Raw genomic sequence first — 17,164 nt, 5'->3', positions numbered from 1 at the left:
CAAGTCATATTTATTTGTATAGCCCCGAATCACAAAAATAATACTCGTAGCATTTTATTAAAGAAATTAATTGCATAGTGGGTTATTTGGGATTTGTTTTTAATACAAGACCGAAAGCAAGCATACTGTATATAAATTCACCCATCTTTGACTGGCAGCTTTGGGAATGAGGACTCTTACCGAGGACGCATGAGAGAGCAATTTTCACCAGACAATGTAGATTGGCTTCGTCTAGTCTACACATCCGTCATGTTGCGTGTGTGAGCCATCTCTTTGTTCTCCCTTTATGTATGTGCCAGAGGGAATCTTAAATATCGAAACTATACATATATGTGTTAGTATAATCCCAAAATAAACAGTTTCTTGAAAAGAAGACTTGTCCTTTAACTCCCTTAAAGGGATTTACAGTATCTTCCATTTGTGGATTACAAGTAAACTTAGCTTTACCGTGCGTGACCTGGCTCACACCGGCAGTCACGTAGCAAAAACCTCACATCTTTCATCTTGGAAGTGTTCTATCATCTTTGAAAAAGTGCCTATTTTGATTAAAGCCACAAATAAGGACATTCTATTAGAGGAATTCAACACTTTTCATTATCATGGCTCTTTTATCCCTTTGTGAACAAAGGATTCGTGCAAAGTTTAACGCTAGGCAAACAGGAGTCACTTTTCAAACAAAAGTGATAAAAACGACTTCCGAAAATGAAATGGTTGATATTGAAACGCTAGTCTTTCCTTTTTTGTTGCAAATAACGACTTAAATATGCCTAGTCAAGTTTATTTGTGTGGCCCTTAATCACAAAAGCTCACAAAATGTGCTTCACATTTACGCATTCACACGCAGATAGCGGCGTCAGCCATGCAAGGCCTTTAATCACCTCCATATTTTTAACAATAGTCTCCATAGAGGATTGGTTACGGCCATGCAACGGTAGTAATACATGTGCCATTTTATGTATTTGTTAATAATCACAAGCTTTATTTCTATGGTTATCACCTTTTCGCTTCTACCTTTAGCATCACTGCAGATTTAGGGACCCATGGCCGATTAATACAGAACAAAATCGACAGTATTGTAAGGGATAGAAATGAAGCATTGTTGGAAGTAGTTCCGCCAATAGCATATCTGCGTTTTCATGATGAGGGCAGGAAAATCTCAAAAAAACTCAGACTAGCAAGAACTAACACAAGTCCTTACACATCACATCAACAACCTATAATAGAATAGAATAGAAGCACACAAAACTGTAAAGAACTATTATGACTAATGTACTTACAATTCAGGCCAGTCTACGAGCACTACCTTTATATATATATATATATATATATATATATATATATATATATATATATATATATATATATATGTTGAAAGTCTTCTACCACATGCGTATCCTAGAGTGCCTCATTTAAGCTTGTTGAAACCAATGTATCAATAAATGACAATAAAACCTGATTCTATACTTCTTGCATGCCAAAAGAAATCTTCAATAAAGATTAAACTGCAGTTATAAACTGACCACTGGAGAGTACCAGTTGTATACACACAAAAACACTCACTGGCCCATTTAGCGAACTTAAAACTTAAATAGATGCAGAAAAAGAGTGTGACAATATATAAATCCACACAATTTCAGATGTCAATTTGAAATTGCGATCCATGTCACATTGAATACATCACACCGATGACTCAGGTGAGTTCTGCAAAGAGCCCATTGATGAAATTCGGGCAGTGACATCACCGAGCAGAAGAACAAGTTTGCTCTTGTCATACAAGATGTTATGAGGAAACGCTCAAATTGTCATTCCTCCGGGTGCCTCTGGAATGGATTTCACACGAGAACATTGACTTCTTCATGTAATAATAATTTAAAAGGGAAAAGTGGCTTTAGAAGAAGGCTGCGCCAGATTTTGTATCAGGATTTTTTTCCAGAGAGCGCTGTGTCACATCCGTGCCAGGTTGGCTGGATCCCAGACTGCTCCAGGCTAGTTTCTTACAGTAAAATAAAATTATAATTATAAATGCACAGAACCACATTAACCGTGAACTACATAAGCTCACGGGGCATCTCTGCCTTGCATACCCGATGGCTTGTTTCGAAATAGTGCCTTTGAACATCATTCACTTCAAATTTTCCTCCACAGATGAAAGTACTTTCAACTAAAGCAAACATTTTCACTGGATTTCAAGTAAACCCTTCTCCATAAATGTGTCATCCTGTTTGCTTGACTTTGAAGGCTTTCAAAAATGCAAAGCTCAAGGAGGCCGAATGGATCTTTTCATAGCCAGGCTTCTACTTTTGGCACACATATAATTAATTCCTCGACCTGCTTGGGAAAGCTTTTGACACTCGTGTGTTACTTCACTTATTTAGGTTCCCTTTACAGCCATGATTTCAAATCAAAAGGAATTGACTGACAAAGAAAATCAAGATAAAATACGTTTTAGTGTTTTCGGGTAATTTGATTTTTGAATGCAATTATGTTTATAGTTATTAATTTAGATCTAGAGCTTCTTGTGTCACTTCACTTGGTTCGTCTCACCCTGCAACAAAAAAACTCCAGTTAAAAGGAACTGATTAGCAAATTAAACCAGGATAGGAAAAACGAAGTGGAATTTGGCGAATTTATTACGTAACAGACTGAATGTCACAATTTATTTTTGATGCTTAATTCAAATGACGTCACTCGGCATTTCACATCACGCGGTTAGTTTAGGAATTATTGGCAAAAGTCAAATACACAAATGATATTTTAAACGTAAAATAAGCTTATCGATAGTTTAATTTAACGCAATTTATATTGTAATGAATGTTTAATCTGCTACTTTGACGCAGTTAGCGAGTTTACCTGTCGTGTTGCTTCGTCTTGCGCTCGGATGGGATGCAAAGGCACTACTGAGGCATGGGTCTCCTCGTTTATGTCGTCAGGTGGTCCACAGCGGGCGGGCGGCTGCCAACGAGGTCAAAAGCAGCATCCGTACTCAACTCGCTTTAGCTTCTTATTTTCCTCCCTTGAATTTTAATGTCCGGCCACGCCACATGGGCTGAGGGTTCGGTCTGGGCGGGCGGTCCAATGAGAAGACAGACCAGGTTCGTGGATCCAGCCAGCCGCGAGGGAGTCTTTCAACGCCCCCTTGTAGTCGGAAGAGGAATAAATAAGGAGGTTTAGTTGAGTTCAAGTCTGTGGGATTTTTTACATTCGCAATGATGTCTTTCAACTTTTAAGATCAAATAGAAGTATAAAACTCTTTGTCCTTGAAAGTCGGCCGCTGTGCTTTGTTCTTTTGCTATGTCGATACATTAGCATATGTATCCTTCTCTCAACAACAGTAAATACACGTGTACGATGATTATGTTCGTCCTTTATGCTTTGTCGCACAGCTCGAGTTTAAATATTTTGTATGGCAAATTTCCACCACGAATGGACGGCCAAGTGCAACAGCCTTTCATTTTTGCCCTCTAGTAGCAGTCTACCATAACCGGTCACGTTCAGACCTGGCCGCTGTCAACAAAACCATGTTAGTATATTACGTAAATCGACATTGAACTTGAACTTACTAGTGATGGGTCGTTTGCGAACAAGACGGCTTCGCTAGTCGGATTTTTGAACTGAAAGACGAGAGTCAACTCCCTTTAAAATGTGTTTTCCCTTTTTCTTTCTCCCTTTCTGTCACTCTCTTTCTCTTTATTTATCTTTTTGTCTCTTTAGTCCCTCTTCTTTATTTCTTCCTTTCTTTATCTTTTGATTTCTCCCTTTTTCTCTTCCTGACTTCTTTCTCTCCCCTTCTTCTTACCCTTTTCTCTATATATATTTCAGTTCATTCTTTCTTTCTCTCTTTATCTATTCTTATTTCTCTCTCTCCTGTTTTCTCTCTGTCTGTAATCTTTCACTTTCTCCCTCTATTTCTCTTCATTTTCCTTTCTTTCTCCTGCTTTCACTCTCTTTCTTTCCCTTTTCTCATACTCTCTCTCTCTCTCTCTCGAAGGTGATCCTGACTATACAATAAGAGTGGCGTCATCTGTGTTGTTCACTTAGTATAAGCAATTTGAAAGTTTACATTAGATAAAGGTTCGCTGTATATAGAAACAATAAAGGCTATTGTGATATAGTACCACAATAAATTTTTAAATAATTTCATTTGACTCATAAAGCTTCATTATTATTGATAATATATCATTAAAAACAAACCCAATCTGAAGAACGCTATAGGAGCCGAAAAAACAACTCTTTTCAGCGCGCCGAGCCAAAAAAGCCGGTTCTCCAACAAGTGCTGGAATTCCCATCGCTAGAATTCATCTCAAAAGCAAGCAACGGCACACGTGGAGAACACGCACGCATTGATTTGACACATATGCTAGCCAATGGAGTGTCGAGGGTGTTGGAGGTTTGTCCAATCATAAGCAAGAGGAAGGGCGATAGCGTGATTAAAAGGTGGCGCCTGATGATGACGTAAGAGCACGGCTGGTGTGATTTCTCGGGGTTACTGTGGTTCATGAATTCACCTCGCATGATTTTTCAGGGGGAAACTCCTACTGACCTACTATGATAACACAGGAAAAACGGACAAGCGTCTTTGAGCATTTATGATACATTTTGTTGAATAGAAGACGTAGAAAACATAGTTAAAAATGACAGTATACATCAGTCTTTTGTATTATAATTCCTGATCTTGCTGATTTTGCCTAAATCTCCATTGTGGCAGTTCTTGGGTGGGTTTGGTGGTCCTCTCGAAGGTTTTTCAGATGGGGAACGGGTATGGATAGGAAAGCTGGTACCGGTCACCATCACTCCGCAACATTTGTCCGCCATGCTTCTTATCAGCTCACTTTCACCTTGATGCAGAAATGGCAATTAGTATTTTCCTCATTTTCATTAAAAACAACGTAGTGTACATTTTTTACAGCGAGATTAGACATGGCACTCCAGGATAAACTTGTAACAAAGAACAAAAATAAGATAAAATATAATACTAGGATAGATAGGCATTCCTTCTGTTGGTAACATACAAAATGTGTGATTTAATTGCCCCCTATGATCCTGATGGGAGCATTTGCTTGGAAAATGCTGATCAACGAGTGATTCCAAGAGCCAAGAAGAAATAAGCAGGTTTGAGAGCGTTCTCCATTCGGGTCCCGGTGCTGTGGAATGCACTGAGATTAAGACACACTTATATTCAATAGCCTATGAGTAATGTTGACTTCATCCTCTTTTCTTCTTGTCCTTGACAGAGAAGGATGAGCCTAGCTCTTGCATTGTGCATGTATTTCGAGCCATCGTACCGGCACTAAGACTTCATGTACGCCATCATCCAGAACCTGTTACATCGGTCAACATTTTGGGCCAGGATGCATGCAACATCCATTGTAGCCTGCTCATCCTGGAAGGGGAATTACCTCATATGCAACCTCTTTTCAAGTTTTCTTCATTCTCCTCTTCTTGGGGTTTTTGAGTTTTTCCTTGTTGTCATGTAAGTTTCAGTTCAGGGGATGTTATAATGGTAGTCTGTGCTGCCCTTTGAGACTTTTTGTGATTAAAGGCTACACAAATAAACATGACTAGGTAGTTCTTATAGACAGGCCTAAGTTGTAAATACATCATAAAATAGTTTTGTGATAGCGAAAGCCAGCAATGTCCTCCAGACTTGGCAGAGAGAAGCTGATGATTTTCTGTGTTGTGTTGATGACTCACTGTAAGGTTTTCCTGTCTGCTGCTGTGTACCCAGCATACCACACCGTGATGCAATATGACTGGGGTTAGCCAACTGGCGAATCAGGAGAATGCTCCCTGGCGCTTTTCAAAAAATGTTTACAAATTAAAAAAGTTGGGGTGGGAAATATATTTTCCTTTTAGTATGGTTTCTGTTGCAGGAGAAACACGACACAGACACTTTAAATATTTTTTAATGCTATAAACATGTGTAGAACAAATAGTCAACTCTCCTCTGCTTGCTTTCCTTTTTCTCCTGTGCTTCCTGTGTTAGAGCCGAGCAGTGTAATAATGGAACCCTACACTCCTTATTGCAACACAGAAGTCACATTAAACAAGGAAGAATGCAATTCTGTCATCGGCACTTTTTAAGTAACAACGTAGCTGTTCTTACGAAGCAATTTCTGATGTTTTAGTCAGTATATATTTGGAATGACACTTAGGGATATTATTTGGTATCAAAAGAGAGAAAGAAGAGGATTCTGCTGTGTTTACCCATGTACTGACTTGTTTGACATTTGCACAGAAATCAAACTAAAACTGTATGAATTTGATAGTATTTACTTTACCTTTTTAAAGACCCAATTATTTTTAAAATCTATAAACGCATGCTGTGTTTTAATGCTCTCTTTCTGTTGCCCAAATAAGGGGAACGGCGTACACATTCCAATTTGTTGTTTATTCGAATCCTTAAAATGTATTTTGTTTAAAGCAATGAAGCTTACTGTAATTTATTAATATTGTAAATTGTCACGCATAGCACAGAAAAAGAAGCGACAGACACGGTACTATGGTTGTAAAAATACAATAGTCAATTTTGATAGTAGGCTAGGATACTTAAAATAGATACAGTGGATTGCGAAACTATTTGGCCCCCTTGAACTTTGTGACCTTTTGCCACATTTTAGACTTCAAACATAAAGATATAAAACTGTCATTTCTTGTGAAGCATCAGCAATAAGTGGGACACACTTTATTGAATATTTTAAACTTGTTTAACAAATAAAAAATGAAAAAGTGGGTGTGCAGAATTATTCAGCCCCTTTACTTTCAGTGCAGGGAACTCGGTCCAGAAGTTCAGTGAGGATCTCTGAATGATTCAATGTTGATCTAAATCACTAACGATGATAAATGAAATCCACCTGTGTGTAATCAAGTGTCTGTATACATGCACCTGGACTGTGATAGTCTCGGAGGTCTGTTTAAAGCGCAGAGAGCGTCATGAAGAACGAGGAACACACCAGGCAGGTCCGAGATACTGTTGTGGAGAAGTTTAAAGCTGGATTTGGATACAAATAGATTTCCCAAGCTTTAAACATCCCAAGGAGCACTGTTCAAGCAATAATATTGAAAAGGAAGGAGTATCAGTTTCTCGATGTGGACTTGCAGCTGCAATCGCAGCAAAAGGTGGCGCTACAAAGTATTAACTCAATGGGGCAGAATAATTTTGCACTCCCACTTTTTGTTTTTTATTTGTTAAAAAAAAGTTTAAAATATCCAATAAAGTGTGTTCCACTTCATGATTGTGACCCACTTATTGTTGATGCTTCACAAGAAATTACAGTTTTATATCTTTATGTTTGAAATCTAAGGCAAGAGGTCACAACGTTCAAGGGAGCCAAATAGTTTTGCAAGCCACTGTACGTATGGCATATGTTGCATTCATTATTTACATAAGAAATGTAATTTTCCGCAGCTCTAGACAAACTTGTATTTTGTTTTTTTGGTCTCGTATGGCTCTTTCAACATTTTGGGTTGCCTATTTGCTCTCCACTGTGGCTCAGGAGAGGCTGCAGCTTACGTTCTTCCTTACCACAGCTCTGGTGTTAACAGACCAGCATGGTTTATTGGAAATATAAATATTTTATATTTACTGCATATTTGATGAAGCTTGTTTTTTTTTCCAAACAAAACAAAGCAGAGTTTGTATTTAAATTTAAAATATAATAAATCTGAAAATAAAGAAATAGAAGTTGACAACTCTGAAAAGAACAACCACACTTAATAAATATGGTATTAGTAAAATGGTTGTGACAATTACAACATGTCATGTCCCTCTTATCTCTCACGGCTTTATCAAAATGTGTTTCAAGTTTGATGAGTAGCAGGGCACAGTGACCGGAGATAAACATTTTACCTGGTCACAGTTGCTTGCTCCACTCTGCTACGATTTTTCCCGCCACTTAATAGCGAACACAAGTTTCACAAAATAGGAAAATGCAATCCTGCTGTCAAAGCAGTTTTATTTGTGCAATGTTTATTTTATGCAGTGTGGGAGGAATCAAATACTAATCAAAACCCTAAGTAAAAAGAGTATAGTAAAATAATTTGAAAAGGATATTTTCAATAGAAATGTTGTTTTATTTGTTTTTAAATATACATTGCTTAAATTTCAACACAGCAAAAAATCCAGGCAAAAAAAAGGTAGAAAATAAAGTGAAAAATTTGAGTACATTTTCAAGCTATGACTTTAAATCTTTTGAGGTGTATATTGGTCCCTTTTGGTAGGCAGATATTTTTACTAATTTTAAATATGCCCACCTCCTATTTTTCCTCGGTATGTGCAGCTCAACACTGAGAAAAACTCTAGTTTGAAAATAGATAAATAAATATAAGAAATATTTTGCAAGTATTTTTTATGCTCTTTTGGTGATTCATTTTTTCCTCATTTAAAGTTTATTTAATCTGTGTCTGAAACTCACGACAAAAAGTTGCCTGCCCAGCCATATAGTTGCCTGCCCTCTTTTTCCCAACTTGAAACACAATAAGATGACTACTCACAAAAACAAACCCATTGTTGCAAAGTATGAAGGATTGCTGATCAGAATATATAACAGAACAACACTTTAAAATTAAGTTTATTATAAATCTACTTAAAACATTCATTGCATGTATATGACATTGCTCTTTTCCATCTGCCATCAGTATGTACCTGTATTAACTCGTTTTCATTTATGCGATGTTTGCGTTGTGTCGTCTGCTACAAGCCACGTCAACTCATCTTTCCACAATGTTTTTAATGTACGTTTACGTTTTGTAGCGTCATCAATTTTGTTAGCTTCTTTTGAATCTCTCTTCTGGGGCTGAGGTTTTGGCTCGATTCTTAACAACTTTACCATTTCTTGTGTTCTCTGTGCGTCTACTTTGGAAAATTATATGCAAATGTACGACTTTATAAGGCTGGGGAGAGACCGGAAGCACAAAGTTATTCTATGCAGGCCTCTCATTGGCTGCCGAGTATGCAAATTGCCAAACGAACCGAAATTTCCAAACCGAACAAACATTTCGAAATCGGAATAAAGCAAACTCTTGTAACAGGCTACCATTTCATCCTGTCTAAAAAGATTTTTTTTTCCTTAAGTTGTACGCCCGACGTAAAAGATGCACGCCCCGGGCATCCGGGCAGACCCTTATTTCAGACACTGCTTTTATTCTGTATATCACTATATATTTTTTCCATAATACTTGCAGCTCCACATGATTAAAAATCCAATTTCAAATTAAAAAAAAATATAGGTAGATATATATCGGAAAAATAACACGGTAGCTGAATTAAGAACAAATATCTGTCAAAAACATTATTATTTTTGACTGCGGGTTTTACCTTCTGAGTGAACGGATGAACTAAGTCCATAATCAAGTAGTTCCCAAATGTCTTTCAATGATTCTTCCGAGTCAGGCTGTGTTTTCATCTCCAACGAGTTGTGTTGCAGACTGAGCGTAGTTTGCTCGGACATGTTCAAAGTCTGAGAAAAAAATATGAATGAAATAAAAAAAGTAGAATTTTTATTTCGGATATTTGATTAGTACATTGTTCCTGACAACAGTGTTTACATAATTAGTATCCTGGAGGTTGTTCTTCATATGTATATATAAAGTAGAAGTGTACAGTACTTATCTAAATTACTTGAAAAATTGGGTGTGTCGTTTGTCGTGTTCTTAGAATGTAGAGAGGAGATATTTTTTTGTCGGAAGTATATGTTAACTTTGCCTAAAGCTGTTTGGGGCGACACACATTAGGTAGGTGGAATGGGCGGTGGTAGGGAGTGCTGGAGAGTCATGTCATGTTCGAACCCACGTTTTAGTTTCTTAATATTTGTTAATGTAGCATGAAAATCTTGAAAGTAAAAAAAGGCCATTTTTAAGTACAGTCAAAACGCCAACCCAAATACAAAGAAAGATGAAAATAGATAAGTTTACCCAATCATGTCTAAGAAATGCACGCACAACATAAGAAGCTTGACAGAGACTGCAATAATAACATAAGTCAGGAGATGGCGACGGCGAGTAAAATAGTTCCAAATTCCATACCAGCTCTTTAAATACATTGGGTATTTATGTATTATATTCATTTTACTTTATTATTGTTTTATTTTCAACACAAGGATACTGCTGGAAGTGTGAATTTCCCTACAGGGATGAATAAAGTATCTATCTATCTATCTAAAGTTGGAGCATGCACGGGGAGTAACGGAATACATGTAATGGCATTACATAATCAGGTTACAAAAAATAGTTAGTTACAGAAAAACAGATTACGGGTATAGTCTGTCAAAATAAGGATTACTTTGCAGGATTATAATTTTTTAAAAGCATTTTATGTTGCACACTAGAGTGGACAATAATATAGTCTGGTGTGCATTAGTTTTAACTCTTTTTTTTGTTTTCCTTATAGCTTTGTTTACATTCGCCATGTCCATTTGCGCCTTTTTCTTTCTGCAGTCTCATTAGTTCCACAGCCACACTCTCAGGAAAACCCTCAGCACAACTCCACCCACAGAGCTGCCCAAGGTTCCTGACTCCGAAAATGTCGTTAAAACACTGAAAAGTGCCATGTAGTTAAAGTACAACTAACGAGAGAACATCACTAAACGAGTATAAACAATAAAATAACATTAAATGAAATGATGAATGATATTTAATGCCTGGTAGCATGTGCCCTCTTCCACGGAATCCTTTAAAGCATCCATCCATTCACTTCATGCACTCATTTACATGTGTCTTACAGTTACATAATGCATAGATGACTAATGTGTATGAGAATTTTAATTACTGACACTTAAGAGTCAGAGAGAGTTGACAAGCACCAGAGTGTGTTGGAAATTTAGAAAGTAAATATTTTGTGTATTTAAAACAATATTAGGTTCTTGATGTGTTTTCGTTAAGTTCACATTAAGAGCACATCTGATCCGCCATGTGAAATAAAACGTTTTGATTTTGCTCAGTACACTATACTACAGTGTTAAAATGTGAGCATTTTTTTATGTTGAACTACAAGCAACTACCTGATCTTGCTTTCCTCCATGTTTATTCAAGGTTACATTGTTTATTTCATTTATATTTGGATCTGCTTTGGATGTGAAGTTGGTTAATTCAATGGATGCAAGAGTGTGTGCTAGGAATGGATGTGAATGGCGAAGGGTAGTTAAGGATGAATGATATCGACGCATATGATGCGGAGGAGGTTAACCAGTGTAAGCTGAAAGGCCTTTTTGCTGTTGAAAGGTTTCACGGCACAGAAAATCACCCCTTCTTGTGCTGCAGGGTTAATATTCGGTGTCAGGTTGAGAAGAGTGGAGGGGAATTCATGTTTTGTGAATGTGAGCATGTTCTTGACTCTAGCCCCATGCCATTAGGGGAATATGACTTTGGTATATAGATATAGATAGATTTATATTTAGATATTTTCTTTTATTAGCATGCTTGGTAAGCCAAAACTAATCAAAAGTAATTAAGTTACATTTGAGACCAGGTGGAAACATGTTTTGGCCTAGAGATGGATGGGCGCCACCCGGCTGTACTTGCCCAAGACACACCATTGTAAATGGTGCCCCTACGATTCGTGTGGTAGCAACTGTATCAGATTATATATTTAAAGTAACCCTTCCAACCTTGAGTATGAATATTGCATTTTTTTAACTTTCAGTCCAAATTCTCAGTGGAATTGAAATACTGACTTGACATTTTGTGAAACAATTACCCCAGATTCCTGCGTAGTTTTCTGCTCTGTAGAGCAAAGTTTGCCTGCCTCCTCTGAGTGGGGACCTCTGCTGTCTGCCGAAGCAGAAGGTTCAGCAACATTGCAAGCTGTTTGTCTCACAGCATACTGAAGCTCCTATGAACACATCAAGAATTAGTTTACTCGTTACTCCATCTAGTGGTAGAAATACAAAACACAGCACCTCTTCTATTACTCCTACCCAAATCTAAGCAAATGAAGAAAAGAAAACTTCTTACCAAGCCTCCAATTCGACTTTTTCATTGTCTAACTTGCACAAACTGAATTTGCTTTGAAATCACTGAACACTTAAAAAATGTGTTTGAATACCTGAGTGGTGAGTTTGTACTGTAGCTGTTCTAGAGCAGAAAGACAATCCTGATGTGTTCCTTCATCCAATGGAGAAGAATCTCTCTCCGGTTCAACTGACACTGTAAAGCACACAACATTTTTTCAAATTTGTATCCCATTTCACATCCTCGGCATAAATGGGCAAATGACAGTTTGTGGGCTTTTTAATCTGGCCCGCTGAATAAAAGGAAAAAAATATATAGATAAATAAAAAAAAGAGAGAATACAGATGAATATATGTTGTTGTTTTGGTTCCCACTCTTGTCCCTTTGTGCAGGCTCCTCCTTTAAAATATTTTCCTTCATAAATGATTATGAATTGCACTTTGTACGTTCAAATAATGTAAATGTCATTTTGTCTAGAATTTCTTTAATTGTGAATTTTTGTATATTTGCGTTTTTTTCCCATGTATTTCATTTATTCAAATATTTTTTAATGTCATAAAAAAGAAAACACATTTTTAAATGCATATGATCAAATGTGCTCAAAAAAGAAGCATACTATACTGTACTACTGATTTCATTGAGACTGTTTAAAAAACAATTTAATTAAATAGTCTATGAATGAAAATATATAAAATGAAGTATGGCATGTACATACCATTGTCTGCATATATATTTATTCATAAATACATATTGTGTATTGCCAAGGTAACAATAAGTCAAACAAATCAATCCTTGTTTTCCCCGAGGCCCGGCTGCTCTGCCATTTCCTAGGTGTGTCTTGGGCAAGTACAGCCTGGTGGCGCCCATCCGTCTAACACTACCTTCATTTTTTAAAATTTACCTTGTTGGGTAATCAAAAATATATTCATAAAATTTTCTAAAAAAAAAAACACTTTCCAACATTGGATATTTTGATACATATTTTCATGTTTCCTCCCTAGTTATTTTAACCCCTAGTTAAGATATTCAAAGGTCATTTGAGGTGTTTTAAATAAGTTGAAAGAATAAAATGTTCATTTTTAAGTATACGTTAACAATGCCCAACTAAATTCAAAAAGCCCTTTTTTCTACCGCGCCTATCTGGTTTTATCTTACTTTTAGCATAACTTTTCAGGCCGAGGGACACGTTAGGTAGGAGGAAAGGAGGCAGGGAGGCTGATCGCTTGTCACCGCAGTTTTGTATTAATGTAGCCTGAAAATGATGAAAGTAAGAAAAAGCCTGCTTCAAGTACAGTTCAAACCCACACTCACATCCCCAAAAAGATTAAAAAGAGTGTATTCGAGCACGTCCAGAGAAAGCATGTACTTGTACACGCGATAAAGGTGGCTTGACAGAAGCTGCAATGATGACACAAGCTAGAAGATGACATCAGCAAGTAAAAAAGTTCCAAGTTATCTAATTAACTCAGACTTAAAAGAGTATCCTTTAAAGGATATAATTCCATATAGAGTTAACTACAAGCTCAGTAGTACCTTGCAATCCAGAGTTAGTGACGCAAGCACGAAGGCTGTTAGCCATCTGTATAAGTTGTTGCTTCTCCTTGCTCAGACGAGCTATGTAGGATGCCGCTTGCCTCAGCCTGGCATGCGCCAAGGCAACATTGGTTTCGCCACCCTGAAGGTTACCGGACGCAACAGCAGTCAACAGAGCCCGGTTCATTTGCTTCATGCTCTCGTCTGGGATTTGTTGCACTGCAACACTCTGAAATAGAAGAATAATCACTTGGATGTTAATTGCATGAATGCAAACTCGTTATTTCATGAAATGTAGAATGATAGTGAATCCCTCCTGTACCTGTACATTTGACACTGCCCCCGCTTGGCGCCTCATAAAAACTGTGTTGGCATTCTTCTCTGGACACAAAACAAATGATCCAAACCATTACAGAAAAAAAAAAATGTAACCCAATGTGGCTTTCAACAACAAATAGTTGCACACGCCTGCTCTTATAGCAGCTTGTTTACATAAAATGAGTGGATGCATTTTGGATACAGGTCCTGTTTCTTGTCCATTAAAATACAGTTATCAACAATGTTCCCTCTACACTGCGTGTGTGCGCAATTGCACTTTTCCGCGCAGAAGAAGATCTAGCCAGCTCACAAAAATTAGGGCTCGAAATTTGTAATTACAAAGTGAATTAAGTCAAAGTTGCAGTGCATGAAGGTAAAAATACAATGGATCCCTGACGTTGTGTTCTAAATGCAGTATTTTGAAGTCATGGTCGAAGTAGAACGCAGTTGAGTAAAGTCAGTAGAGTTTTTCGAGAACCGGCTTCTTCGGCTCGACTCACTAAAAGGAACCGGCTCTTTCGGGTCCTAAACGGCTCTTCAGGTTGTTTTTGCTTCTTTCATTCATATGTGACAAAATGATTAAAGGAAGGGGGAATAGAACAAAAAAGAAAAAAATACCAAGATGAAAAAGTAGTGAAAAGCTGAGAAAAAAAAGCAACAAAATCAGAGAAAAAAGAAGGAAAAATTCAGAAAAAAAGCCAAAAGAAAAGAAAGAAACAAAGGAAAAAAAGTAAATAGAGAACAAAAAGAAAAAAGTAACAGCTAGGAAAAAATAAACACAATGAGATTTTTTTTAAAGGAATTTAAAAAAAAATAGAAAAAAAACAGGGAAAAAGAAGAAAAAGCTTGTGTTACATTCAAATAAATTCCAATTATACTAAGTCAATCTTGTTGCCAACATTGTACTTCCACTAAAAAATGTGATTAAATACAGTTGTGTATCGTGCAACCGACTAAATAAGCCCCCCAAAATGTTAGTATTATGCGACAAAATATACCAGGAAAAAAAAGGAATGGAAATCTTGTGAAAGGATTGTTGTAAAAACCAATGACGTTTGTGGGTCGTACAACCTTTGCAATAATACATTAGTCAATTCATTCAAAAGTGAAAAATGTTTTTGCATTGCCGGAAACTCAGCAAAATGTAACGTGATGTCAAGTTTTGGACATGTTTGATAATGACTTAGTTGCCACACTTGGGATTGCTGTTGCTTACTGTTGTTTCAAGCGTTGCTCGCTGACTGTGTGAACGCTCAGACCCGTGGAAAATTACAGGGAAGATTGGTTATCTACCTTCTTTAGAATCCCGGGCATTTATCAGAGTTTTGTGGATAGCCGTGTGAGCCGGGTACTCTTTTTTGGTCTCACTTGAGAGTTGCTCCTCCAGGTGTCGACATCGAGCGTTGAGCAGGGCCACCTCCCGCTTTAAGGCTTGTGTGTCATCTGGAACAAAAACAGCCAAAGGGTTCATGGTGTGTTTAACATTTGCGTACTCCAACGTTGTAACAGACTATTCCAGGCCGTCAATTGTGTTTCCGTGAAAGAGACCTGACACAAATGCCGGCACAGTGTTGGCAGAGCTGGCGGGATTCTTGGCGAGGGTTTCCGTTGAGCAGGTAGCTGCAGCCGCTTCTTGGCTTTTCTGACGATTGAGATCCTCCATGTCTTTTCTCATCTGTGACACCACAGCTCGCAAAAAGCTGTTCTGCTCAACCAGGGAACTTGGCTCATTTGGTTGCATGATGACACCCTGTTAATAATAGCCAAGTCATGTTTATTTGCATAGCCCTTAATCACGAGAAGTCTCAATGGGCTGTACAGACAATACATAGACATCAACAACATAATATACCGCTCATAGATAAAGACAATGGAGCATATTATACCCAAAAAGAAAAAAAACTATAGACATTTAGGGGATCAAATTTGAACTCTACTCAATATTCAAATTTCAAGGGAAAAAAAGGGTCTTTCCAATTGCTAGCACCAAATACTTTTTAAAAGTCGAAATCAGTGGTTCCCAAAGCGGGCGGTACCACCCCCCTCTGGGGCAATGAGGAAGAATGGGGCGGTAGGGGGCCGGCAGTCCGCAGTCAAAGTCAGAAGTTTTAACCTAGTGTGGTTGCGAAACCGCAAAGCACGGCAATTTTTTTAAGGTTTTATAGTGAGTGATGGCGTTTTGGCCAATCACAATTGTTACTGTTCGAGTTTTAAAAGTGCCGACCAATCAGAGGCAAGTTTTGATAATAGCACAAGCCAATAAACGCGATTCAACGTTTGCTAGCACCACACTATGCCACACCCACCGTGTGAGCTCATTGAGTGTCATGGCGGACTCCGTAAACATAGTCCCAGAGTCAACAAACGAGAATGAAAGGAAGCTTGCACCGAAGAAGGGCATTACATCACTTGAAGAAGAAAACGCCTGTTGCAAAATTTACTTTCGCGTACTCGCTAGTTCCAGAGGAAACACAAGTAATTTGTTCCAGCACCTTAAAAATCATCACGGCATGTGAAAAGGACGAAGAAGGTGCATCTACAATTGGACTGAGAGGTAAACAAACCTCCATGAAAGCGCCATTTGCGCCCTTCACGCCGTACGAAAAAAGTTCGCAAAGGCACAAAGAAATAACAAATGCTGTGACTCGAGCTAAAAATGTCTAATATCGTCCAACCCCCAAACTGCATTATCGATTAGAGTTAACACTCTTTATTTATGCAAATTAATAAGTGAAATGTAATAATAAGAGTAATAAATAGTGGTAGCAGTAGTGTTAATAAGTTAGCAAGAATGGTGGGTATAAAATTAATACTTGAATACATTTCGTGCACTGATGAACATGCTGCAGTAGCACATGGTAAATTTTATATTACACAAATTTCATGTTTACAGCCTTACAAGTATGTGGATTATTTTTAGTGTGCAACGGTTACCCTTTTAAGGAGGTGGGGTGGGGGCGAGCTAGGAATACACTGGGGAGCCAAGGGGGCACCAGCCTGCAAAAGTTTGGGAACCATTGATCTAAATGATCCCAGTCACCATCATCCCAAAATGTAAATGTTGAAGAAAAACGAATGCTGCACTGGATCAATTTGAGATTTATGCTTGGGGTAAATATCCATCATTGGTCACCCTGAAAAATAATTCCAGTGAGTAAAATGTGGCAAAATGAGTATAAAAATAAAATGTAAATACAAATAGTTTTCTTTATTTTTAATTAGTTTTAAGATTTTGTTTGTCGGATAAGAAAATAAACATTTTGATTGGCATATAGTTAATATATGTCTAAAAGACCCCCCAAAATATTTTTAATTATTCCACATTTTAGGAAATATTTATCATAAAAATGAATGTATTTGAAATTATTCA

The 17,164-nt window shown here is 37.5% G+C and overlaps 2 protein-coding genes across 4 annotated transcripts in view; both read right to left on the bottom strand.

Annotated features, from left to right (window-relative positions):
- The window catches only part of fasn (fatty acid synthase), a 56,844-nt gene extending 53,767 nt beyond the window's left edge, over positions 1-3,077 (bottom strand). Inside the window, exon 1 of the mRNA XM_088324360.1 lies at positions 2,851-3,077. The gene's annotated coding sequence lies outside the window, so the exon portion shown is untranslated. The remainder of the gene's footprint in view (positions 1-2,850) is intronic.
- Positions 3,078-4,571: 1,494 nt separating this feature from the next.
- ccdc57 (coiled-coil domain containing 57) overlaps positions 4,572-17,164 on the bottom strand; it is a 29,416-nt gene continuing 16,823 nt past the window's right edge. For all 3 annotated transcript variants that reach the window (XM_088322985.1, XM_088322986.1, XM_088322987.1), the window contains 8 exons: positions 15,343-15,544; positions 15,088-15,237; positions 13,799-13,857; positions 13,477-13,705; positions 12,038-12,138; positions 11,690-11,824; positions 9,314-9,455; positions 4,572-4,835 (listed from right to left, as the gene is read on the bottom strand). In XM_088322985.1, coding sequence (XP_088179111.1) covers positions 4,645-4,835; positions 9,314-9,455; positions 11,690-11,824; positions 12,038-12,138; positions 13,477-13,705; positions 13,799-13,857; positions 15,088-15,237; positions 15,343-15,544 — 1,209 coding nt within the window. In that variant the 3' untranslated portion in view covers positions 4,572-4,644. The remainder of the gene's footprint in view (positions 4,836-9,313; positions 9,456-11,689; positions 11,825-12,037; positions 12,139-13,476; positions 13,706-13,798; positions 13,858-15,087; positions 15,238-15,342; positions 15,545-17,164) is intronic.

Source organism: Urocampus carinirostris, chromosome 19, assembly GCF_059441175.1.
Source record: "Urocampus carinirostris isolate Australia breed hairy pipefish chromosome 19, RoL_Ucar_1.0, whole genome shotgun sequence".
Lineage (NCBI taxonomy): Eukaryota > Metazoa > Chordata > Actinopteri > Syngnathiformes > Syngnathidae > Urocampus > Urocampus carinirostris.
The sequence above is the reverse complement of the archived record's forward strand: the minus strand, read 5'-3'. Positions and strand labels throughout refer to the sequence as shown.